This window comes from Trachypithecus francoisi, unplaced genomic scaffold (assembly GCF_009764315.1).
Source record: "Trachypithecus francoisi isolate TF-2019V2 unplaced genomic scaffold, Tfra_2.0 Lachesis_group8, whole genome shotgun sequence".
NCBI classification, from domain to species: domain Eukaryota; kingdom Metazoa; phylum Chordata; class Mammalia; order Primates; family Cercopithecidae; genus Trachypithecus; species Trachypithecus francoisi.
Genome location: NW_022681473.1, coordinates 12010849 through 12036739, shown reverse-complemented (window position 1 = coordinate 12036739; position 25891 = coordinate 12010849). Strand labels below are relative to the sequence as shown.

The 25891-nt window shown below is 50.7% G+C and overlaps 1 protein-coding gene across 1 annotated transcript in view; it reads left to right on the top strand.

Moving 5' to 3' along the window:
• The first annotated feature begins 475 nt into the window (after positions 1–475).
• FADS2 (fatty acid desaturase 2) overlaps positions 476–25891 on the top strand; it is a 39922-nt gene continuing 14506 nt past the window's right edge. Inside the window, exons 1-5 of the mRNA XM_033205137.1 lie at positions 476–1307; positions 10400–10510; positions 13116–13313; positions 13406–13507; positions 20901–21026. Coding sequence (XP_033061028.1) covers positions 1101–1307; positions 10400–10510; positions 13116–13313; positions 13406–13507; positions 20901–21026 — 744 coding nt within the window. The 5' untranslated portion in view covers positions 476–1100. The remainder of the gene's footprint in view (positions 1308–10399; positions 10511–13115; positions 13314–13405; positions 13508–20900; positions 21027–25891) is intronic.

The following is a 25891-nucleotide window of genomic DNA, read 5'->3' as shown; positions in this document are numbered from 1 at the left end:
GCTTCCACGATTCCCAAAGAGACTGAGCTTACTGAGACCAGGGCAAGGACCGCGCCAGTTCCTCGTCGCCCCCTTCCTCTGCCTTCCCCTGCCTTCCCCCTCACCGCAGCCATGACGCCAAGCCCAAGAAAGCAGAGCAGAGGTTCCGCAATTCTTTTCTAAGACTGTCTGATTAGAGGGTTCAAAGCACTCTAACCCAAGGCCGGCTCGTGTCTCTAGGGAGGTTGTAGGAAGGCGCCAGAATGTGGATGGTGCGGACAATGTGGGATACTGGAGTCTCGACTGCCGCGCGCCAAGGAAGGGCGTCACCTAGCCAAGCCGGGCCTGGAGTTGAGTGCCCCGCAGCCCGCCAGTCCGCCCGCCGGGCCGCTTGCTGGCATCCTGGTGGTCGCGCCGGCTTTGTACCGGCGTCAGGTGCAAACCCCAGAGCGCCGGGCGTGCGCGCACGCGCCCCGGAGCACGCAGAGCCCATTCATTGCTCCCACCTGGATCTCCTCTGGGATCTCCTCCAGCGCCCGGGGCCGGAGCGTGGGGGAGGGAGGAGGTCGGACACGTAGCCTGCCTCGCAGCAGGGCTTGACTCCACGCGGGAGGGCGGGGGAGCCGGGGACCCGCCGCTCCAGCCCGCTGGCCTTCGAAAGATCCTCCTGGGCCAATGGCAGGCGGGGCGACGCGACCCGATTGGTGCAGGCGCTCTGCTGATCGCTGTGGAAACCCGGGCGGCGGAGAACGCGGGAGGATGAGGAACCCGAGGCGGGGGGAGCCGGAGGGGCGGGCAGAGGAGGTGTCGAGGCCCTGAGCTCCCGGGGAGTTTTTACTGGAGGCAAAAGTCCATAGCGGGCGGGCTGAGGGAGGGGCGGAGGAAGGGGACCGCTTTGGGGCACTGGGAAGCCAGGGATCCTCCGCCAGGAAGGCAGGGACACTGCCGAGCGCAGACGAGGAGGCTGGGGGAGGGGGCGCGGTGGGAGGAGTAGGAGAAGACAAAAGCCGAAAGCGAAGAGGGCCCGGGCTGCACACACCGGCTGGGAGGCAGCCGTCTGTGCAGCGAGCAGCCGGCGCGGGGAGGCCTCAGTGCACCGGGCGTCACAATAGGCAGGCAGCATGGGGAAGGGGGGTAACCAGGGCGAGGGGGCCGCCGAGCGCGAGGTGTCGATGCCCACCTTCAGCTGGGAGGAGATTCAGAAGCATAACCTGCGCACCGACAGGTGGCTGGTTATTGACCGCAAGGTTTACAACATCACCAAATGGTCCACCCAGCACCCGGGGGGCCAACGGGTCATCGGGCACTACGCTGGAGAAGATGCAACGGTAAGGGTCTGGGGGCGCCCCAGCCACCCTTCTCTGCTGCAGGCGGAGTCAGGATCCCTGGCACCCCGGGCGCCAAACAGACCTCCGGCGCTCAATGGAGCTTGGGACGTCCTGTAGGGAAGGAAAGTGCATCTATCGCACTCGTACCCCCGCCCCAATCTTCCTCCTCCTCCGGGCCGACTGGGGTGGAGACCGGATCTGGGACCCCGGGAGGCGGCGCTGCGGTGAAGGTCCAAGCGGTGGAGAACAGGGCAGCATCTACCGCGCGCGCCGGGACCTACACGTCCTCCCCTTCAGTGGGGTTTGCCCAGAGGCAGGGACTCTCCAAGTGGGGCGCTCGAGCCCGACGGCTCTGGCGCCCCCAGCGTGGAAGATGGCCGCCCCTGCGCGCTGCTGAAAGGAGCGGGAGTGCAGGTAGCCAGGTGTGGGACTCTGCGCTTGTCCAGCACTCTCCATCCAGACTAGGTGGCGAGAAGGAAACTCGTCCCCAGCCGGGGATCACTCCTGCTGGGACTCTTGTCTAAGAAGGCCCTCAATGGCCACCTGGGAAAAACCACCCAATAGCTCGGGTTCCCACGCTCCAGGGATTATCTAGACTCACCCCAAGCTGGAGTCGACCTTCTTGGGGACCGGCGCCGGGGATTGGTGGAAGGAGAACGGGCTGGGGTTTGCAAAGCCCAGGTCGAGTGAGGCCTTGAGCCGGTGGATTTAGCAGCGCTAGACTGGCTTGGCAACAGGTCCATCTGCACTCGAGGTTACTCTCGGGCGTTCAATTCAATGGCTCTCTGTTTTTAAACCCTGCCAAGAACGCCCTTTCCTCATCTTGCACTCCTAAAAGTAGTGGGCCTCTCTGGAGCCAGGGCTGCCCACCTTACCCGCACCAAATGCTTGGCTCAGTGATTACCCTGCACCAGCTATCCGCACCGGGGACCCCAGTCTGAAATCCTGGCGTTTATTAAAGGTGCAGCTGGTATCCCATGGATTCGAATGGGCTAGAGGGAAAAGAGCAGAGGCAAGGAGAGAAGAAAGGGCGGCTCTTGGTGGTAGTGAATAGGATGCGGAGAAAAAAGGCCTGATGGGATAGAGAAATTGGGGAAGGGGAATACCAGAGAGGCAGAAAGGAGGGATGAACTTGAAGTAGATCATTCCACTTGGAGGTCTAGGATGTGGAACTGTTTGTGGGCTTTTGCTCTCTAAGCTGTGTAGCCCCAACCCTTAACTTCCCCACCTCTTGCATCTCTAGGGGAAGGCCAGACCAGGCCGCCATAATCCAAGCTGGACAGTGGACAGGTGGTGTGGGCCAGCAGGGCCAGGGCTTATCTAAGATTGGGAAGGTCAGCGATATTGAAATTCCCTACAGCTTTCAGCCCCATCCTGTTTTACTTGCTTATGGACATTGCTTAAGCCTAGGGGGTTTGTAATGCTATTTAGAACTTAGGTGGGTATGTTTCACATACCTTCAGCGCTATCTCACCTGGACCTTTCCACAACCCAGTGAGGAGGTTGGGTAAAGGTAATTCCTAAGTAAAGGACCTTCTGGATCCTGGCTGGGATCTTTCCACTCTATGTTGCTGGACTTGGGGTGGTCTGTTTCTAATTTCATAGGTAAATTGTAGAAGGTTCCTGCCCTGTCCAGGCCCTCACCAAAAGCTTTCCAGAAGGAAAAGTCAAATACAATGGATTTGGTCTGATTATTCTGTATTGTTAAACATATTTTCTTACGTGAACGCTCAGTCTGGCAATTGCCTTGACCTTTCTGGTTTTGTTACCATATCAGATTGATTTATTTCATCCTTGTTCTGGATGTTCTCAGTGCTTACCTGACCTTAACACTGAGTTCCCTCCAAAAATCAGTGCTCACATCTCTCCTAGCAGAGGACTAGGATGCCCTACCCTTCCCTGACCTTTTCTCTGTCTCATAAAAACGTAATAGTCTTTTCATTTCTGGTCCTGCTCCAGTGCTTTCTGTATAACTTTCATGGACTATAAACCTGGCATCTTGGATGTTAGTTGCTTTGTTACTCTCATAAGCTAGGGTGAGAGCCAACCTGGGCTGCAAACAGATCTAGAATTGAAGAAAGATGTCATTACTGGGCTCATTCACTGAGTGTTGTCACTTGACTGAGCCTCCCCCCACTCCTCATCTATAAGGTACACCTGTACCTGTTTCAATGACTCTGATTTGTAGCAAAGCACCCCAGCAGCTGTAACCACCAGATGAATGCAATAGGGTGTTTTCAGGCAAACGAGAATAAGAACAAGGATTATGAAACAGCTAGAATGGAAAGTATGCAAAGAGGAATTTGGAAGAAAAAATTTAAATCTATGCTAGCTTTATTTGGTGTAGCAACACGTAAAAACAATCCCTGTCCCCAGAGCTTCCTGTCTTCTAAAATAAGACTTTTGGGGTATGAAATACATGAACTGGGGATACTGAATTGAATGATGGTGATGGTGGAGTGAGCAGCTGGGTTCTCTTTATTTTGTTTTGTTGTTTTGTTTTGTTTAAACTGTCCAGGACCAGGTTGGAAAAAGGCCTTGAGCAGCATAGGGTGTGTGGGGCACGTGGAAAGAGGACCTAAAGAGAGAGGCAGAAACAGGCTACCGAAATCCAGAGACACCTTGTCTAGGCTGTTGAGCAAGTGGCTTTACCCCTTTGGGTGATGGTTTGTTCCCCAGAGCAAGGGGAGTGACAATTTATGGACCAGGCACAGTCTGGGGAGAGACTGATCAGAAGACAGTTTGGATTCCCTGGAACATTCCCAGGCAATGTTCTGAGCCCATCACAGTGCAATCATTCCTAACACCAGCCTGGAAACAGGTCGGAAGTCAAGAAAGTCATTCTCGGGACAATCTCGGAAGATCAGGGGGACAATCTGAGGCCTCAATAAGGCATTTCCTTTTTTCTGAAGAGGAAAATATCCAGGTAGTCAGGATCCATCTCCCTAGAAGGGTGGGGCTGTTACATGGTCCTTCCACAGAAGTGAAACCCTGGCCTTGCCTATAATAATACAAGTTGCTTGATTTTTGCAGCTTACAAAGCACATTCATACGTTTCACCTCATTTCATTCTCAGATCAGCCCCGCAGGCACCTCTCATTGCTCTGAGGTATCAAACCTGGCTCAAGTGGCAGTGCTCAGACTTCAAATCAGGATCTGACCTCAAGCTTTCCCAGCTCACCTTCCTTCTCTTCCTGTTTCTACTCTGATCTCTTCCCTTTGTTTGCTGCGGTGCTTCTCTCGTCTTTTCCTTGCTGTGGGCAAAAAGAACCCTCACCTGCGCTCTAAGAGTGTGTCTGCTCTTTTCACAGCAGTCCCACCACTGCAGAACTGTTCATCTTCAGCAACAATTCATCAAACATTAATTGAGTGTCTCCATAGCTCTGAGCTGAGCCCAGACACAAAGATGAATTATCCACAGACAGAGACCTGAAGCTGCGGGATGTGCTCCCCTTGCTCTCTCTCAAGCTGGGGCTTGGATCTGGACCCTCTGCCTCCAGATATCAGCCCCCCATCCCTAACCCTTGTCTCAGCAACTTCTCCTGCCTGGTCTGCATTGATGACCTCTTAGAATCAAGGGAAGGCGAGAAGAGACCAGAGGTTTGTTCCACCTTTCAACCTGCTCTTATGTTGTTCTTGTGAAAAGGCAACAGATCTAAAGAGGAACTCTGGCCTCCTTTGGACAGGGCAGGAGGGTTGTAGTATTTAGAGGCAGGAGACCTGGGTTCCAGTCCCAGCTTTATGAATTCCCAGGCCTGGAGGGCAGCTCCATCTCCCCAGCTGAGATCTGGGTGGGAGCCGTCCAATTCCTGTGGTTGCAGCCTCAGCATCCCCAGGAAGCAGTTCCGAGATGAAAGTGGTGAATGGCACCAATTTCTTCATGCCCAGGTTGCTTTGCAGGGACCTATCTCCTGTGCAGCCCTGCCTTTCTGCCCTCAGGGTAGTGCATGGACCCTGTGTTACGGGGAGGCTCTCACTGCGGGGCTCTTTGGCCACAGAGCACGGCCTCACCAGCCTCTATTGCTTCTTTCCTTGGAGGGGACACGGCATAGGGGCTTCCTGCCCTGCCTGCATCTCTCTGCTGCAGAAAGGAAGTCAGCATCCCTGTCTTGCTCTTCATTTCCACTGGAGAATGCGAGGGTCCCTCCTGTGACTCTCCACACTCTTAGATCACTTGTTCCATAAAGTTCTGGTCCGCAGGGCTGTCACCTACTGCACTGTATGCCCTGAACTTGCCTGTCCTGCACTTCCCAAGTCCTGGGCCAAGTGCCCAGTTTTGCAGTATTTGATCAGAGATTAGCCTTGCCTAGCAGAGGACGTGGGCACAGCCATAAACAAATCCTGGCACCAGGTGCTCAGTGGATGGCGAGCAACTGTGAGTTGTACCCGGAGTTGGGCAGGGACAGGGAAAATATCCCTGTGGAGAAGTTGACTGGCATCAGAGCTGGGTGACAGCAGAAGCAGGAACTGGCAAAGAGCGAAATGTGACATGCACTTCAGAATCTGGGTGTTCTGACATCCCCACCTCACACACCTGCCCTGCGGGTGTGTGCAGCTCTGCTTTCTCCACCTGTTTGCCAATCCTTTCTCTTCCCCATGTTCCAGGTCCTCTTCCTGGAAAGTCTCTGGCTTCTCTCCTGTTACACAAGGATAGAGCACGGTTCCAATTCTTGGTCCAAAGACAATGTTTGGGTTGGCCCTCCCTTGCCTTGAATCCTGGTCTGCCTTATACCTGCCAGACATTTCTGTAACCCAGCAGGTGCTGGGAACCTTCTGCCAGCATGTGAGACACATTTATGGCAATGGGAAGTGAGAGACAAAAAATAATTGACTCTCAGGGAGCAGGATGCTCATGTCGAAGGAAGCCTTTGTCTGAACAGCAGATAACACTCAAGGTAGCCACATGTGACTCAAACTCTGCTCAGCTCATCCCCGAGTGTGATAGTGGGCAGGTGGCTCTGCCAACCTACGCTTCATTTCTTATCTCTAAAAAAGGACCTGCCTCACAAAGTTTGGTAAAGATTCATGGCTGATGTATGCAAGCCACTCCCGGGGCTCCGTGTCTCACCTGCGTCACCTCAGCAGGTGGCAGCTGTAGCAACCACCAGCGTGGGGATGCCGGAGAAGGCTTTTGGTGTTCCAGAGGCAGAAGCCAAGTTGTGTGAAACGCGGAAGAGGACAAGTGTCTGATCATGACTGCACAGTGGAAAAGTATGATATCAGCGTGTGTTCAGCTATGGGGTCCTGGGTCCATTCATTCCCTCGTGAGCCATCTTATGAGGCCCCGTTCCAGGCAATGGGATTATTGCAGCCAACAAGACAGGTGCAGGCCTTCCCAACTGGGGCTTATGCTCCAGCGGGGACACAGGCCATAAACAAGTGGGCACGTCACATGGTCTAATGACGAACCTTGATGACTGCTATGAAGATCTAACAGGGCATTGACCCAGGGAAGGCCCAGGGCTGTGAGAGCTCTTTTGGATGTGATGTTGGGAAAAGCCACTTGGAGGTGATGTTGAGGCTGAGTCCTGAATGGAGGTGGCCCTGGTGTGGAAAGGAGCATGGTATGTTCAAGGGTGGTCCACACCGGGCCTGCTCGGAAAGCTGCCACATTGACCATGGGCAAGGAGCCGATCCAACAGACTGCTCGATTTTCTGAAATGGCAGGAAGCGTGTGGCACTTGAGAAAGGAGTCCTTAAAGGCAGATGGACCTGGATTTGATCCTGGCTCTGCCACTTGGAGCCCAGGACTTTGCTTCCTGCCTCTTCATCTCAAAAGTTGGGGCTTGAGGCCTAAGGGAGTAACATGAACAACACTTCTGGCTCCCTGCCTGGCACACCCCTATTACCCTTGGGCTCAGGGAGGTGAGGCTGCCCGTGAGCCTTCTAGAAATGGCTGAGGAGCAACCCAGGTCAAGGCAGGGCTCTGTCATCTGTCTGCTCCCTTGGAGCTGGAACCTGGACTGCAGGGCTCGGGTGTTGGGGAGGCAGCAGGAGCAGAGATGAGTCCATTTGTAAGCCACTGAATCTTGCCTTTCAATGAAACAAGAGGAATCCATTAGTTATCAGCCACTGCAGCTGCTTCTTAGGCAACTGCCTTACCAGGGACTTCCTGTTCATTTCGCAAAGGCTGTGGTGTGATGTGAGGAGGACCAATGAAGGGGCTTTTTCAGGCCCAGCCCTGGGCCCTGACTTTGGCAGCTCCTCTGGGCCTCTCCCAGGGCCTTGCTTATTTTGCAGAGGTGGCTGAGGCTCTGGTGGGGACTGCTCACCCCACCCAGAGCTGGCAAAGCTGATCACCACTGCAACCCGGGACTCCTCCCTCCTCGCCACCCAGGGCCTCCTCCCTCCTCGCCCCCCAGGGCCTCCTCCCTGCCTGCCCCCTGGGCCTCTTCCCTGCCTCCCCAGGGCCCTGGAATAGCACATCTCTTTTCCGTGAAAATACGCTTGACCTGATCCCCTGCTACTATCCCTTGTCTGCTTGGCTAGTGGGTCGCAGGCATGTTTTAAAAAACCATGGGCCCAGTTTTCTGTCAGTCTGTTCTAGACACAAATAGAACAAAGACCAAGCAATGGACTTGATGCCAGGAATGTAGTAAGAAGATGATGGGAGACTGGCAGTTACCCTTAGGAGATCCTTACATGTGGGGGTGAAAAGATTTCCAGGAGTGGTTAGCACTTTCTCCACCTCCCCACGACGCTCTTTTTTTTTTTTTTTTTTTTTTTTTGAGATGGAGTCTCTCTCTGTCGCCAGGCTGGAGTGCAATGACATGCTCTTGGCTCACTGCAACCTGCCACCTCCCTGGTTAAAGCAATTCCCCTGCCTCAACCTCCCTGGTAGCTGGGATTACAGGTGTGTGCCACCACGCCTGGCTAATTTTTTTTTTTTTTTTTTTTTTTGGTATTTTTAGTAGAGACGGGGTTTCACCATGTTGGCCAGGCTGGTCTCAAACTCCTGGCCTCAGGCAATCTGCCGCCTTGGCCTCCCAAAGTGCTAAGATTACCGCACCCGCCCCCCTCTTCTTTTTAATTTTGAAAACTTCCTAACATCCAGAGATGTCGAAAGAGCGAGCAAACACCTGTGTATCCTCAACCAATATTCACTAGTCTTAACATTTTGCCACCTTCGCGTTTTTCCTCTTTACACGTGTGCAGTTTCCTTTTGAAAATAAGCTGCGTCATTATGTGATCATATCCATAAAGTCTTCATCATTTCCTAAGAAAAAGGAAGAGATGCTCTAACATAATCACAGTACCTTTGTCACGTTTAAGAAAATTAATAGTAATTCCTTGATATGATCGAATATCTGGTTCATATTCATTTTTTCTCATTCAACCCCCGAAAACCCTTGTATAACTTATTTTTTCCTTCAAGTGAGAGCCTTTCACATTAAAGATTTGCAAGATGTTGTTTGTTTGTTTGTTTGTTTTTTGAGACAGAGTCTCACTCTGTCGTCCAGGCTGGAGTGCAGTGGTGCAATCTTGGCTCACTGCAACCTCCGCCTCCTGGTTTTAAGGGATTCTCGTGCCTCAGCCTCCTGAGTAGCTGGGATTACAGGCGTGCGCCACCACACCTGACTAATTTTTGTATTTTCAGTAGAGACGGTATATCACCATTTTGCCCAGGCTGATCTCAAACTCCTAACCTCAGATGATCCCTGCCTTGGCCTCCCAAAGTGCTGGGATTACAGGCATGAGCCACTGTTCCTGGCCTGTTCGTTTTTTGAGACACGGTCTCACTCTCTTGCCCAGACTGGAGTGCAGTGGCATCATCATTACTTATTTGTATCTTCCTGCCTCAGCCTCCCGAGTAGCTGGGGTTATTGGTGCAGGTCACCACACCTGGCTAATTTTGTTTATTTTTAGTAGAGACAGGTCTTGCTATGTTACTCAGGCTGGTCTTGAACTCCTGGCCTCAAGTGATCCCCCTGCCTCTGCCTCCCAAAGTGCTGGGATTACAGATGTGAGCCCCTGTGACTGGACAAGAGTTGCAGTTTTTATATCATTTTAGTCTCTTTTAATCTAGACTATGCTTCCATACTTTTTTTTCCCCCCTACAAACCTGTATTTTTTTCCCCAGCTATACTGATTTTTCTGATTGTTTCTCATGGTGGAGTTTGACTGGTTTGCCAATCCTACCAATGTCTGGAAGCTTGACTTGATGCAGATGAAACAGTGTTCACCACTGGGACATTCTATTACATCCCCTCAGGGGCGCCTGGTGCCAGCTCATCTCTAATAGAAATGCTAGATTTTTTATGAGATAATTAATGTAATATGCATAATGTGTATAGGAAAAAGCTGGAAGGAAAAATGCTAACATATTAGCAATAATGATCACTTTCTGGGTGATATTTATTTTCCTCTTTATTCTGCTGTGCCTTTTCTAACTTGACCAAAACTCAGCACATTTTTACTTTATAATTGGGGGAAAAAAGATTAAAATGTTTATCATTATAGCAGTGGTAGAGTTCGGAAAGTAATGAAAATAAAGCAAGGCATAATCCAACTATCTTAACATGTATAATAATAGCCTAGATCATCCCAGGCTTTTTTTCAGGAATGCTTTTTACATAACTCTGTGTTTATTTTTTGTATACTTTATCTGAGCACATTTCCAATGCCATGGTAGTATTCGGTCTTGTTCTTTTCATTGAAAACCCTGGATATGAAGGTGAGGAACTTACAAGAGGTGGTGGGTGGTGCAGTTTGTGCACCATGCAAGGCACTCAGCTCACGCAGTTGAGGCTCAAGTCCTCCCTGAGCCCCATGTCTTCCTGGTGCGTCTTCCTGGAGGGTCACCATTTCCTGACTTGCCCAAAGGCAGCCTGTACATCTATCCACAAACCCCTGGGAGTTTAGCATGCCTGTGCCAGCACAGAAGCTCAGGTGGCTATTGCCATTGGCACTGGGCACTAAGGGCTCTGTCCTGGAAAAATGCTAGAGACAGCATTTGGGGCCAGATCACAGGAGACCCCGTTTGGTGTCTGGGTACACACGTGGAGCTGCTGCTGGTTGAGCACTGTCCTCCTTGGGGCCCGAGAGCAGACAGAGGTCGGGTCTCAGCCTCACCACTGCCCTCTGCTCTCCAGGATGCCTTCCGTGCCTTCCACCCTGACCTGGAATTCGTGGGCAAGTTCTTGAAACCCCTGCTGATTGGTGAGCTGGCCCCAGAAGAGCCCAGCCAGGACCACGGCAAGAACGTGAGTCGGGCTTGCAACCTGGGTGGGGGTGGAGATGAGGCTGGGGGTGGCTGGGAGTCTGAGAGAGGGTCCCCTCACCCCAGGACCAGTAACTGGGGCTGGGGCAGGCAGGGGTGCTTTTGTCCTGGAGGAGCCACTGTGGATCACCTGTGGTCAGGGAGGGCCTCAGAGCCTCCCTGGGAGCTGGGGTTTGACAACAGCTAGTGGCGTCTCCTCTCTTCTTGCCAGTTTCACTTTCATTCTCCTCCATCCCTTTCCAGAAAGGTGCCAGATGACAATCTAGGGGAAAGACAGGAAAGAAACACTGAAAAATGTCATTTAATGACAAGAGTGGCTTTGGGGTCTGGGAGCACCTCTTTGAGAAAGAATGACCATTCCCTGGTCATTTCTTCATCGTCTGTGGGTCAGACACTCTCCTGGGTGCTGGGTTTCCAGGACAGTGACGTGTGAAAATAGCAACTCCTGAGGTTTCACGGGCTGTTTTGTTCAACAATGAAGTCCCCATGTAAATGGTGGAGCAGTGTATAGAAGGAACTTGGGACAGGAGGCAGGGGCAGGGCAGGACGGGGAGCAGAGTGATTACAAGGAGAGGAGTGGTACCCATAGGGCATGACCAGGGTGGTCATGGAGGTCCCACCCTGGCCTCAGCGAGCCCTTCCTTCTCTTGTTGCCAGCCTGGGCTGGACCCCTCTGCTTAGCAGAGCCAGGCCAGGACCAGGGTCTCTCCTGGCCTGGACTCTTGGCCAGTCCCCCACTACCCCCATTGCCTCTGGCTTTCCTGATGAGCTGCAGGCCACCCTGCAGGTCCTCCAGAGGCCAATGCCCCTACTCTCACATTTCCCTCCATGGTACATGAGATCACCTGCCCCGTACCCATGCCAACCCATGCTTCTCCCCTCCTGCCCCCTTCGCAAGTCCATCTCCCACTCTCACCCCCCGGCACCTCCTGGCCTGCAGCTGACCCAGTTTTGCTTGTCCTGCCCTGTAGCTCCCTCCTCCATGGCCTTGGTCCTTGGCTTTGTCCATTGCTCTCCCTTTGTGCTGCAGATCCTGCACCACTTAGCACCCAGGCTCCCACCATGTGCCACCAGAACCACCCATAGCACCCTGGTCATGCCCTGTGGGTACTGCTCCTCTCCTAGTATCCACTCTCCTCCCTGTCCAGCCCTGCCCCTGCCTCTTGTCCCAAGTTCCTTCTTTCTCGCCATGCCATTGTGTTCCCAGGGCACTCCTTGATTCCACTTCGCCTCCCTGGCTCCATGTGCCCGGGGCTCACAGCCCCCTCCTTCCTGCCTCAGCTCGTGCTCCTGCCTGCCTCAGCTCACCCTCCTGCCTGCCTCAGCTCGCCCTCCTGCCTGCCTCAGCTCGCCCTCCTGCCTGCCTCAGCTCGCCCTCCTGCCTGCCTCAGCTCGCCCTCCTGCCTGCCTCAGCTCGCCCTCCTGCCTGCCTCAGCTCGCCCTCCTGCCTGCCTCAGCTTGTCCCCCTGCACTACTTTGTGTTGTCCCAACTCAACCCCTCAAGACCCAACAGTGTGCACAGAGCAAGTGGTGCTCTGTTGGGTGGTAGAAAATGCAAGTTTTCTTTTTCTCTTTTTCTTTTTTTGTTTTTTTGAGACGGAGTTTCGCTCTTGTTACCCAGGCTGGAGTGCAATGACACTGTCTCAGCTCACCACAACCTCTGCCTCCAGGTTTAAGCCATGCTCCTGCCTCAGCCTCTCAAGTAGCTGGGGTTACAGGCGCCTATCACCACGCCTGGCTAATTTTTGTATTTTTAGTAGAGATGGGGTTTCACCGTGTTGAGCAGGCTGGTCTCAAACTCCTGACTTCAGGTGATCTGCCCGCCTCGGCCACCCAAAGTGCTGGGATTAAACTTTTCTTTTTTAAAAAAGTGTGGTTAACCATTTTAGTCATTTGAAGTGTACAGTTCAGTGGCATTAAATAAGCACATTTACATTGTTATGTAATCATCACTGCCATCAGTTCTCATCTTCTCCAAATTGAAATTCCACATCCATTAAACACTCACTCCTCATTCTCCTACCCCTCAGCCCCTGGCAGGCACCATTCTACTTTCTGTCTCTGAATTTGACCTCTCCAAGGACCTCCTGTATATGGAATCATACAATATTTGTCCTTTGGTGACTGGCCTGTTTCCCTTAGCATGATGTCTTCAAAGTTCACCCACATTGTAGCATGTGTCAGAATTTCCTCCCTTTTCAAGGCTGAGTTATATTCCATTGCATGGATAGACCACGTGTTGTTGATCCATTCATCCTTCATGAGATCTTTGGGTTATTTCTACCTTTTTTCCCATGTGAATAGAGCTGCTATGAACACAGGGTGTACAAAATGCAAGCTTTTGAGTCAAAGCCTTTCTCTGTCACTCTTACCTAGCTGTGACAAATATACAGGGCCCAGGGCTATGTGGGGCACATGGCAACAGCACCTATTGTAGGGACTCCTGCAGGGTCGAGGCTTGTGGCTTGGCCCCCTCTTGCCACAGCTTCTCTGGGTTGTCCATTGGCTGTTGAAATGGCAGCCCAAGACATATGTTCCCTCCAGAGTGGCTGGTGGCTGACTCCTTTCCCTGTGCTCTTGGTCAACAGTCGAAGATCATTGAGGACTTCCGGGCCCTGAAGAAGACGGCTGAAGACATGAACCTGTTCAAGACCAACCACGTGTTCTTCCTCCTCCTCCTGGCCCACATCATTGCCTTGGAGAGCATTGCGTGGTTCACCATCTTTTACTTTGGCAATGGCTGGATTCCTACCCTCATCACGGCCTTTGTCCTTGCTACCTCTCAGGTGAGGCGTGACACCCTCACCTCTCCCAGCTGACAGAGGCCTGGTGCCTGTTTGCTGAGGCTGTGACAGCTTGTGTGACCCTCTCTTCCCAGGCCCAAGCTGGATGGCTGCAACACGACTATGGCCACCTGTCTGTCTACAGGAAACCCAAGTGGAACCACCTTGTCCACAAGTTTGTCATTGGCCACTTAAAGGTAAATGTCAGCAGCCCTGGGCATCTGTCCTGTTGGACAGCAGTTGAGACAGAGGGACCAGGATTCCTCTCTGCTCAGTGCTCTGAGGCTACAGGGTGACAAGGCAGGTGTGCCGATGCTGTGGGCCATGGTGACCTTCCGTTCTGCTGGCTTCCTGAGCCCCATCTCTCTATCAGTTCTGACCCATGAAGACAGAATGTACTGCTCACTGTGAAGACAGGCACACCCTTTCTTGTCTGTTGGCTCAGCGGATTGTAATGTTTGATGTTCCTTAGCTAAGGACTCATCTAACAAATCTGTTTTCGTTTGGGGACAGTAAAGTAGCAGGTTTTTTTTGTTTTTTTTGTTTTTTTTGAGACAGAGTCCTGCTTTTGTCACCCAAGCTGGAGTGTGGTGGTGTGATCTTGGCTCACTGCAACCTCCACCTCCAGGTTCGAGCAATTCTCCTGCCTCAGCCTCCCGAGTAGTGGGGATTACAGGCACCCGCCACCATGACCAACTAATTTTTGTATTTTTAGTAGAGATGGAGTTTTGCCATGTTGGCCAGGCCGGTCTCGAACTCCTGACCTTGTGATCCACCTGCCTTGGCCTCCCAAAGTGCTGGGATCACAGGCGTGAGCCACCGTGCCCAGCCAGTAGCAGTCTCTTTTGATGAGTTGGTATGCTTCCTTTCACTGGGGATATGAGCTCTTTAATACATTGTGCTGGGTGTGGTGGCACACATCTGTAATCCTAGCTACCCGGGAGGCTGAGGCAGGAGAATTGCCTGAGCCCAGGAGTTCGAGACCAGCCTGGGCAACATAGTGAGACCCCCATCTCTTAAAAAAAAAAAAAAAAAAACACATTATGTTCCTCTCTTCCCCTCAGAAGCCAAGAGGTGCAAAGCAGCATTTGAAACAGCAACTATCTTTAGTCTGTGTTTTTGGTGCACCCATTCTTTCCTTCCTCATCTGGCATTTATGCTTTTATCTTTATTTTAGCCTTCTGTTATATATGAGTCCTTTATGTTAAGCCACTTCAAATACTCTTTGGAAATAAGCGTGGTACAAAAAGTAAATGTCATCCTATAAGGCCTCAGATAGGGGACACCAAACTATGGAATGATCAACTGGCCCAAAGGACAAAAGCCGTTAGAAGTGCAGGAGTTAAGCAAGTTCCAGTCTCACCTCCCCCTAGATGAGGAAGCAGACCACAGAGGCTCAGCACGCTTGTAGAAAGACGAGCTGGAGTTGCCAATGGCCTTGTTCTGATCTGATAGGCATTATCTCCTCAGTTTCGAAAATGAGTCTTTGCCGACTTGCTCTCTGAAATAGACCGTCCCCATCCCAGCCCAACCCAACAGTACCTGCTTCCTGAGAAAAGCGGGGTCCTAAAGATTCCATCCCTCCACACCCTGGCAAGGGAACAGCTACATGTCGGGTGTAGCTTATCCCCTCTTCCACCCAGACCACAACGGGGCCCTTGGCTTGCCAGCTGCAGACCCCATTGGTGGCCAGCCACCCCTGAGCTGGTCACCAGTTTCGCAGCGAGCAGCTTGCCTGGCCCTGAGCCTGAAGTGGCCTGAGAACCTGGTCTCTGTCCAGAATCTCAGGGGCAAAGGGAGAGGGTGCACATAGTGCAGTGCTTTGTTTCATTTTATACTCTTCTCTGTTGGATCAAACCCTCCTCAGTATGGCAAAGTAACATTTAACTCCTGACCCATGTTAGCCCTCACACACTTAACAAAGATGGGCTGTGTCCTGCTTCCGATTCTGGGCAGGGGCCAGGTATGGGGGACCGTTCCAGTCCAATGGCCCTCAGTCCTTGAGGGGCCCCAGAGCACGGCTCTTGCGTCAGGCGGGAGATGGGGCCAGGACAGAGGACTGATCTCTATGTAGAACGTGGATGACAGGAAATAGGGTCCTTGGGCTTGGGGATGTGGGCTCCACTCATGGCCCGCCAGCCCCCACTGGCTATGTCCTTGGTGCTGTGTCACAGAGCCAGGCCAAGGACATGGACATGCGGCTCACTCAGGGGTGCCCCAGAGTAGGGAGATCAAGCTTGCCCAAAATTGACCCCAACACTCAGCAGGTGCACGACCATGGAGAAAAATCTTGTAGGTCTGTGTCTCTTCCCATCACTGGGAAAAAGGGAACTGGCTGCAGGGAGGTCCTCTAGGGCCTTGCCAACTCAGATGTCTTATCACAAGCTGGAGAGACCTGTGGGTAGGTTACCAGGGGCTGTGAGAGGCTGGAACCCCCTTCTTCCTGTTAGCTGCACTGCTAATGGGATTTCATGGGAGTTCTCCACATCCTGACCTTCTGTTTGCCTTCAGCCCGTGTCATGCCCAGCAGACATTTCTTCCAGAGCGTGATCTTTTACAAAGACTATTCTGAGGTTAAAACTCTTTCATAGTTCAGCACTGTACTTAGGATAAAATGCAAACTTTGACCAGGCACAGTGGCTCACGCCTATAACCTCAGCGCTTTCGGAGATCGAGGCAGGAGGATCGCTTGAAGCCAGGAGTTTGTGACCAGCCTGGGCCACATAGCAAGACCCTGTCTCTACTAAAAATAAAAAAATTAGCCGGGGGTGGTGGTGCATGCTTGTAGTCCCAGCTACTGGGGTGGCTGAGGCGGGAGGATGGCTTGAGCCTGGGATTTGAAGGCTGCAGTGAGCTGTGATGGTACCACTGCACTCCAGCGTGGATGACAGAGTGAGACGCTGTCTCTAAATAAACAAATGCAAGCTGAAAGGCCCAGTGCCATCTGGGCGCTGCATCTGTAATGGACATCACCAGCCTTTCTGCAGCCTCATCTCAGGCCACCAGGGCCACGATTAGAGTAAAGCAAGTAAGACATTCGCCTAGGGTATAAAATCTAACGGGACACCAGACAAATTCAGTTTTCAAGAAAAATGATGTTTTAATGCAACGTGGTTTTGTTTTGTTTTTTGAGATGGAGTTTCACTCTTGTCACTCAGGCTGGAGTGCAATGGCGTGATCTCAGCTCACTGAAACCTCCGTCTCCCAGGTTCAAGCGATTCTCCTGCCTCAGCCTCCCAAGTAGCTGGGATTACAGGTGTGTGCCACCACGCCCAGCTAATTTTTTTGTATTTTTAGTAGAGATGGGGTTTCCCCATGTTGGCCAGACTGGTCTTGAACTCCTGACCTAAGATGATCCACCTGTCTCGGCCTCCCAAAGTGCTGAGATTACAGGCATGAGCCACCGTGCCCGGCCTGCAATTTGTTTTTTTTTTTTAAAACAAAATTAATGCAAAAACAATCCACAATGAACAAAATATCAAAATTTTAAATAAAGATCAGGATGAACTGAGGCAAATGAAAAAACATGCACCCCTCTATACATGTTTGTGTGTCATTTTTTAATGGATTTTTTTTTCCAGAGCATTAAAGTAGTTGAAAAAATATTTAACAATGAAGAAGTTGACGTATTAAAAGTCATAACTTTCTAAGTGTAAATGCTTTATTTATACCAAAACAGAGTTTATTATACTTTTGCTTCATTTGAATGTAATCAAAAATCAGTTAAGGCCGGGTGTGTTGGCTCGGCCGGGTGTGGTGGCTCATGCCTGTAATCCCAGCACTTTGGGAGGCTGAGGCAGGTAGATCACTTAAGGTCAGGAGTTCGAGACCAGCCTGGCCAACAGGGTGAAACCCTGTCTCTACTAAAAATACAAAAATTAGCTGGACGAGGTGGCGTGCCTGTAATCCCGGTGCTCGGGAGGCTGAGACAGGAGTATCACTTGAACCAGGGAGGTGGAGGTTGCAGTGAGCAGAGATGGTGCCACTGCGCTCCAGCCTGGGCGAAGAGTGAGGCTCTATCTCAAAAATTAAAAATAAAAATAAAAATTATTTAAGCTAATCGCTTGGTTAACGGAAACCATCAAACTCAGCAATTCTTTCCATTGAAAATGAAATGAGGCCAGGCGCGGTGGCCTGTAGTCCCAGCATTTTGGGTGGTTGGGGTGGGCAGATCACAAGGTCAGAAGACCAAGACCATCCTGGCTAACACGGTGAAACCCTGTCTCTACTAAAAATACAAAAAATTAGCTGGGCATGGTGGCGGGTGCCTGTAGTCCCAGCTGCTTGGGAGGCTGAAGCAGGAGAATACTTGGACCCGGGAGATAGAGGTTGCAGTGAGCTGAGACCGCACCACTGCACTCCAGCCTGGGTGAGAGAGCAAGACTGCATCTCAAAAAAAAAGAAGAAAATGAAATGAGGCAAAAAGTAGACTTTGAAAATGTTATCATTGAATTTGCTTCCATAAAGCCAGGAGTGCATTTTTTTTTTTTTTTTTTTTTGCCTCAGGCTCTGATAGGGCTCCGCCGAGCACTGCTGGTCACAGTTATACCAAGGAGCTTTCCTCTGGCTTCTGGAATATTCCACACTCCCACACTCCCCCTTCCCCTCCCAGGGCCTCCCCTAGGCTCTTCCCTCTGTCAGGAAAGCACCCCTCACTCTGCCTGGCCAACTTCTCCAGCTGCGTGCACACTTAGCTTTCCTGGCTCCAGCTCAGTTTGGATTTGGTGTGATGACGCCAGACCCTCCCTCGCAGCTCCTTGAGGACAAGGGCTTTGTCTCTTGGTTCACCTCCCAGGCAGAGCATGGCAGCTGGCTTAGGGTAGGCAATATCTGCACCACATTCTGGAAACTAGGAGCTGGCCATTGTTCCAGGACAAGGTGGGCTTCCCAGTGCTCAGAAGGAGGGGCTCTTGAAGAACAAGCAGGGCTTCACCTGGCGAAGAAGAGTGGAAGAGAAGCCGCGTGAGGTGGCTTATGCCTGTAATCCCAGCACTTTGGGAGGCCGAGGTGGGTGGATCACCTGGGTTCAGGAGTTGGAGACCAGCCTGGCCAACATGGTGAAACTCCATCTCTACTAAAAATACAAAAATTAGCCGGGCATGGTGGTGGGCGCCTGTAATCCCAGCTACTCGGAAGACTGAGGTGGGAGAATCACTTGAACCTGGGAGGCGGAGGTTGCAGTGAGGTGAGATCGTACCACTGCACTCCAGCCTGGGCGACAAGAGCGAAACTCCATCTCAAAAAGAAAAAAAAAAAAAAGAATGGAAGAGAATCACAGCAGAGGAGTAGCATGAACAAAAAATGCTTTCATTACATCTCATCCCGAGTCCAGGGAGAGCTGGGACTGCTCCACCTCACTGGCTCCTTGTTGTCGGCCCATCTTACTTTGTTCCATCTATTTGCTCAATAAACATCTCTGGGTTGGTATCCTCCAAACATCATGCTTACTCGTTTCATGCCTTGCTCTTTGGTTTCTTTGTGCCAGAGATTTTTCCATTTGATTCTTCCCAGGAATTTTGTTCCTTTTGACAACAAACCAAATGTGTCATTTGATTCCTCAAGGCTTTAAGCTTTCTTTTTCTTTCTTTCTTCCTTTTTTTCTTTTTTGAGACGGACTCTTGTTGCCCAGGCTAAAGTGCCGTTGGTGCGATCTTGGCTCACTGCAGCCTCCGCCTCCTGGGTTCACAGGATTCTCCTGCCTCAGACTCCTGAGTAGTTGGGATTATAGGTGCCCGCCACCATGCCCAGATAATTTTTGTAGTTTTAGTAGAGATGGTTTCTCCATGTTGGCCAGGCTGGTCTGGAACTCCTGACCTCAAGTGATCCACCCACCTCGGCCTCCCAAAGTGAAGCCTCTAAGCTTCACTCTGACTTTTCTTTCTTTCTCTCTCTCTCTCTCTCTCCCTCTCTCTCTCTCTCTCTCTCGGGTTTTGAGGCCTGCCTGTTTCCAGGGGCCTGAGGTCACTGCAAAGGTTGCAGCTGTCCATTGCTGTTCCCACCCAGGCTATTGTCCATAGACTGTGTTTGTGCCAAAGCACTCCCAAGTGAAATGTTGTTTAGCAGATAGGCATTTTTTTGCAGACCCTTAGCCAAAGCACTGATCTGGCAAGAGCTCAGCAGAATAGTCGTGATGCTAAGGGGTCAGGAATTGTGTTTTCTTTCATCTGTCACTGGGCAACTGCTGAAGGCTGCCTCTGAGCTGAGGAGATGGAAATCTGCAGCCTCAAAAGAACATCCATGTTATGTATCTTGTCTCATGGGATCCTATTTGAGTGTTAGAACAGGAAAGTTCTTTTTGTTCAGTTAGCAGTTTTTTGTTAAGCTCTCCCTCCAGCCTTCCTGTGTGACATGATCCCAGACCCACCCTCAGCATAGCACGCACAACTGCAATCTCCAAATGCTTTGTGAGATACAGTTATCCCCTTGCTCTGTCACCCAGGCTGGAGTGCAGTGGTGTGATCTCTGCCTCCCTGGTTCAAGTGATTCTCCTGCCTCAGCCTCCCAAGTAGCTGGGATTACAGGCGCCTACAACCACACCCGGCTAATTTTGTATTTTTAGTAGGGACGGGGTTTCACCATGTTGCCCGCTGGTCTGAACTCCTGACCTCAAGTGATCCACCCGCCTCTCGCTCCCAATGCTGGGATCATTGTGATGCTGCGGCCAGACCATTTCCCATTTAAAGTAGACAAATCAATGACTTTTAGTATATTCACAGATTTATGCAGCCATCGTCATAGTCAATTTTAGAGCATCTTCACTATGCTCAAAAGAAATCCCAGGTTTCTTAGCCATCACATCCCAACCCCCTCACTCCCTCCCCTACCCCAATCCTAGCCCTACACAACTGCTCAACTTTCTGTCTCTATAGATTTGCCTATTCTGGACATTTCATGTCGGTGGAATCATGCAATATGTGGTCTTTTGTGGCTCCTTCCTTCCCTTAGCATGTTTTCCAGGCTCGTCCGTGTTGTAGCAAGTGTCAGTGATTCGTTCTGTTTTATGGCACAGCCAAGCAATATTCCATTGTGTGGCTAATCTGCATTTCATTCACCCACTCATCTGTTGATGGACACCTGTGTTGTTTTTGCTCTTCTGGTTCTTTTGAAGAATGCTGCTAGGAACCTCCTCTATGAGTTTGTGTGTGGACATGTTTTCATTTCTCTTGGATGTACACTCAGGAGGGAGATTTCTGGGCCACATAGTAGGGACCACTTCTCGCTATCCCTGAAACCCCGGCTTCACCTCGCACAGCTCTGGCTCCACACCTGGTGGCAGAGAGGCAGAGACCAGCTCCCACACCTGCTGGAGCGCTCATCATGTGGTCCCACAGCAGCACGCCTCACCCGCCATCATTGTCTTATGATCGGGGAAACTGAAGCCTAGAGAGATAAAGTGACTTCACTCCATCTGGGGCTGGCCCATGCTCTGCGCTCAGTCATGGCAGGGCTGGATTCTGACCTTGTGGGGGCCTGAGGTGCTGTCCCTGAGGGTTGAAGGTGCTGGGAACTGCTCCTAAGCAGGGCCTGTCATAGGTGAGCTTGGTTCTCTGGTGGCCTGCATGGCTCATCCCAACCCCTCTCTCCCCACAGGGTGCCTCTGCCAACTGGTGGAATCATCGCCACTTCCAGCACCACGCCAAGCCTAACATCTTCCACAAGGATCCCGATGTGAACATGCTGCACGTGTTTGTCCTGGGCGAATGGCAGCCCATTGAGGTACGACTAAGGGGATGGTGTTGACATAGGAAGTGTTTGGCCTGGGCGAATGGCAGCCCATTGAGGTACGACTAAGGGGATGGTGTTGACATAGGAAGTGTTTGGCCTGGGTGAATGGCAGCCCACTGAGGTATGACTAAGGGGCTGGTGTTGACCTAGGAAGTGTTTGGCCTGGGTGAATGGCAGCCCACTGAGGTATGACTAAGGGGATGGTGTTCACCTAGGAAGTGTTTGGCCTGAGCAGGGAGCCGGGAAGGAAGCCTAGAGGGCCGACATTCAGCCAGCCAGGTCTGCATCTCCTGCTACACAAGACATCTCTCCTAGGTACCCTGAATTGTTCCGGCTGGAATGTATGTGGAATGGCCTCACCTGTAAATACGGGACTCAGCTCCTCATTAGAATGGTAGATGCCTCCCGCCCACCCTTAGGCCAGGAAGAGCATTTTCTGGCTTGTTTCTTCCCAGGGTAGAGGGAAATCTTGTTCCAGTTCAGCAGGAAGGGAGGATTTCAGGGGCTCAAGCTTGGTTGCCAACCGACTAGCTCATGTTGAGAAAACCTTATTCAGAGAATCATCATCCTGTACACTAGGAGGAGCCTCAACATGGCTTGGTCCAATCTGCTCCACCAGTGGATGCGAAATTGAAGGTTGGCGAGAGGATGGAACACATTCACTGTCAAGTAATTTATTTATTTTTTTCTGAGACGGAGTCTTGCTCTGTTGCCCAGAGCGGGAGTGCAATGGCGCAATCTTGGCTCACTGCAACCTCCACCTCCTGGGTTCAAGCAATTCTCCTACCTTAGCCTCCCAAGTAGCTGGGATTACAGACATGCACCACCATGCTAATTTTTATATTTTTAGTAGAGATAGGGTTTCACCATGGGCAGGCTGGTCTCGAACTCCTGACCTCATGATCCGCCTGCCTCGGCTTCTTCCCAAAGTGCTGGTATTACAGGCATGAGCCACTGCACCCAACCGAGAGAGTCATGTAATTTAGTGGCCAGTCTAGGGTGAGGCCCCAGACCTTTTGATTGCTAGGCCATTGCCTTTCATTTACTACACCATCTTATTTTCATATTAATTCGTTGTATTAGTACAAATATAGAACACACTTGGTATAAACTTTTAAGCAGTATAGAAATATCCAGAATTAACACATGAGTCTCAGCCTGGGCAACACAGCAAGACCCTGTCTCTAAAAAATCCAGGCATGGTAGCATGTGCCTAGTCTCAGTTATTGGGGAGGCTGAGGTGGGAGGATCCCTTGAGCTGAGCCCAGGAGGTTGAGGCTACAGTGAGCTATGATCACACCAGTGCACTCCAGCCTGGGTAACAGAGCAAAGCCCTATCTCAAAAAAAAAAAAAAAAAAAAAAGTGAGTCTCTCAAACCTCCCCTTTGCCCCAAATTTTATGCCCTTGAGGTAACCACTGTTAACAAGATGCTATATAGTCTTCTAGATATTTTTATGTATGTATAAACATGCATATATCTGTTTCTTTACAAACACAAATTTTAGGCCAGCTGTGGTGGCTCACACCTGTAATCCCAGTGCTTTGGGAGGCTGAAGTGGGAGGATTGCTTGAGCCTAGGAGTTCAAGACCAGCCTGGGCCACAAAGTGAGACCCCATCTCTGCAAAAAATACAAAAGATTAGCCAGGTGTAGTGTTGTGCATCTGTGGTCCCACATGCAGGGGAGGCTGAGGTGGGGGAATCACTTGAGCCTGGGAGCTCAAGGCTGCAATGAGCTATGATTGCACCACCGCACTCTAGCAGGGACAGAAGAGTGAGATTCTGTCTCAAAAAGAAAAAAAGAAAAAAGAAAAAAATTCTACCTTGTATCCTGCAACTTGCCACCTCTGCGAATGTGGACGCCCTTCCCCACCAGTTCATGTAGCCAGGTCTCATCTCCCTCTAGCCATATAGTATTCTGTTGTATTTCTGAACCATAACAGGACCTACATGATTTTATAAGGCAGAAAAATTGAGTATTAGTAATTCATAATTTGTTTCTCTTTCTTTTTTCTTTCTTTTTTTCTTCAATTAATTAATTAATTAATTAATTTTTTTTTTGAGACAGAGTTTCACTGTCTTGCCCAGGCTGGAGTGCAGTGGCACAATCTTGGCTCACTGCAAGGTTCCCAGGTTCAAGTGATTCTCCTGCCTCAGCCTCCTGAGTAGCTGGGATTACAGGTGTACACCACCACGCCTGGCTAATTTTGTCATTTTTAGTAGAGACAGGGTTTCACCATGCTAGCCAGGCTGGTCTTGAACTCCTGACCTCGTGATCCACCTGCCTCGGACTCCCAAAGTGCTGGGATTACGGGTGCGAGCCACCCTGCTCGGCCCATAATTTCTTCTGAAGAAAAGCCCCAACAATGCATCCCACAAAAAATGTTCTTATTTAATACATTCTTTTTTTTTTATGTAGGGCCTCTATCTCGGGGCCTAATTTACAAGAAAAAAAATAAATATATTCACTGCTTTTTGGAAATACATTAATAATGAAAATGAAAGTTTAGAAGATCCTTGTGGCTTTTATGCAGATCTTAGGAGCCACAAAGCCATGCATAGAGTAGGGTTCAATCAGCATTTGCCACGTGAGGCCAATTTTCTCTCACTAAGGAGTGGCGCCCTGAGTGAAGTAGTATTCCCGACAGCGTTGGCGCCTAGGGCTTGGAACAAGGCGAAGAGACAGCCTGGTTCCCCAGTTCTGGTTTGTATACGCTCTTCTTATTTCATTTCCACCCGTGAGACGATCTGAGCAGTAACACTGGTTTTTCTGTAACATGGCCAATTCGCAGGAAATTAGCCACAGTTCTGTAGTTTGGAAGCCTCTCTAAGCTGCAAGGGATTCTATTTTCTGCCAAAGTACAGGCTATTGTTATTCTTCTAGGAAACAGTTTGCCAGCTTTAATTAGAGGTGTCTAGATAATGGAACTGATGAACTTGAGGTCTTCTGATAAGTGGGGACAAAGACCTCGCTTTATCGGGGAGGTTGTGGTGTAGAGCTGTTGGCTGTCCTGACAGATGTTCTCTGTGTCTCTAACAAAGAAAGTCTAGTCCCACCAGCTGCACTGGCAAGAAGGCGTCTTTCTTGTGTGTGGTGGCCAGAGAAGCCTCTCCTTTCCCAACATCTTCTCACTCCTGACACTTCTGGAATGCTGGCTTTGGAGCAGGAGATGGGAGTGGGAGGCTGTGAGGATCTGGTTGTCCAGTTACCAGTGGCATTTGGAAGTCCCCAGCCAGTGCCACAGTGTTCTGTGGAAATCCCCTGTCTCACTCATGGGGAAAGGACTGATGCTTCCTGGGTTCCTGGTTTTTTGGCCTGTGCTGGGTCTCACAGGACCCGGCTGCCCTGGAAGGAACTCTGGTCTCTTGACTGAAGTGACGGTGGGTCTGATGGGACTTGTCACATGCCAGTCCCACACAGCACAGCAGGGCCAGGTGGGGCGGCCAGGCCTCAGGGTCTGAAGCCACTATCCCAGTCTCCAGAGCAAGGACGCTGGCCAGAGCTCCTATCTCTGGGGACAGATGAGCAAAGCAGCCCAGCCAGGCAGCTCCAGCACATGGAACTGTGAATAGCATGTGCTTGGCAGTAGAGCCCTTTTCCTCGTTTTCTGCCTTTTGGTCTTGTTGATGCTGTCCAGGAGAATTCTTTTTGTCATATGTAGCAAAGTATATTCACTTCACCCAGAGATTCTTTTCTTGTGTGCTTAGAAAGTTCTTCATACATATGATTTTCCGTTCTTTAAGGTTTTGTGTTTCGATCTTTAACTTCTGCCAAACGGGATATGGATAGGATGATGTTCGGCTTCACTTTTCTCCAGTCAGCGAGTTTTCCCGGCACTCCCATGAGGTGGCATTCCTTCTCCATTTGAGGCAGTGAGTGCTCCTGAGCCCGGGCTTGGCCTGGGCTGGGCTGTCTGTCCTCTCCCAGGCCACTGTCTGGATGACTTGGGAGCCACACTCACTCATTCCTCCTTGGCACTTAACTCATTGGAAGTTCATAGTGGGGTGCCTTTCCCCTTCTCTTTCTCTCTCTCTCTCTTTTTTTTTTTTTTTTTTTGAGACAAAGTCTTGTTCTGTCACCTCAGCTGGAGCGTAGTGGTGCAATCTCGGTTCACTGCAGCCTCAACCTCCTGGGCTCAAGCCATCCTTCCGCCTCAGCCTCTGGAGTAGCTGGGACTACAAGTGCACGCCACTATGCCTGGATAATTCTTGTATTTTTGGTAGAGATGGGGTTTCACCATGTTGGCCAGGCTGGTCTTGAACTCCTGACCTCCAGTGATCTGCCTGCCTCAGCCTCCCAGAGTGCTGGGATTACAAGCATGAGCCACTGTGCCCGGCCAAGGTCTATATCTCTTTATATGTCTCATGGATGTTTCTTTTAAAACACAATCCTTATCCATTTTATATTTTGTCCTCATGATTGGGGGTTCTCCAGTACTCAGGAAAGCAGTGGATATTGCGGTAGTTATCTTCATTTTCTTTTTTTTTCTAAATTTTTGTTTGCATGGCCTTCCGATGAATAGGATAGTTATCTTTTGTCCCGCTAGTGTCCACTTATGTCTCTTCATAATTCTAGTTGTGTTTCGGTTGATTCTTTTGAGTTTCCTGGGTAGATGATCATATCCTAGAAAATAATGAAAATGTAGTCTCTTGGCCAGGCGTGGTGGCTCAAGCCTGTAATCCCAGCACTTTGGGAGGCCGAGGCAGGCAGATCACGAGGTCAGGAGATCGAGATCATCCTGGCTAACATGGTGAAACCCCGTCTCTACTAAAAATACAAAAAATTAGCTGGGCGCGGTGGCGCACACCTGTAGTCCCAGCTACTCTGGAGGCGGAGGCAAGAGAATCGCTTGAACC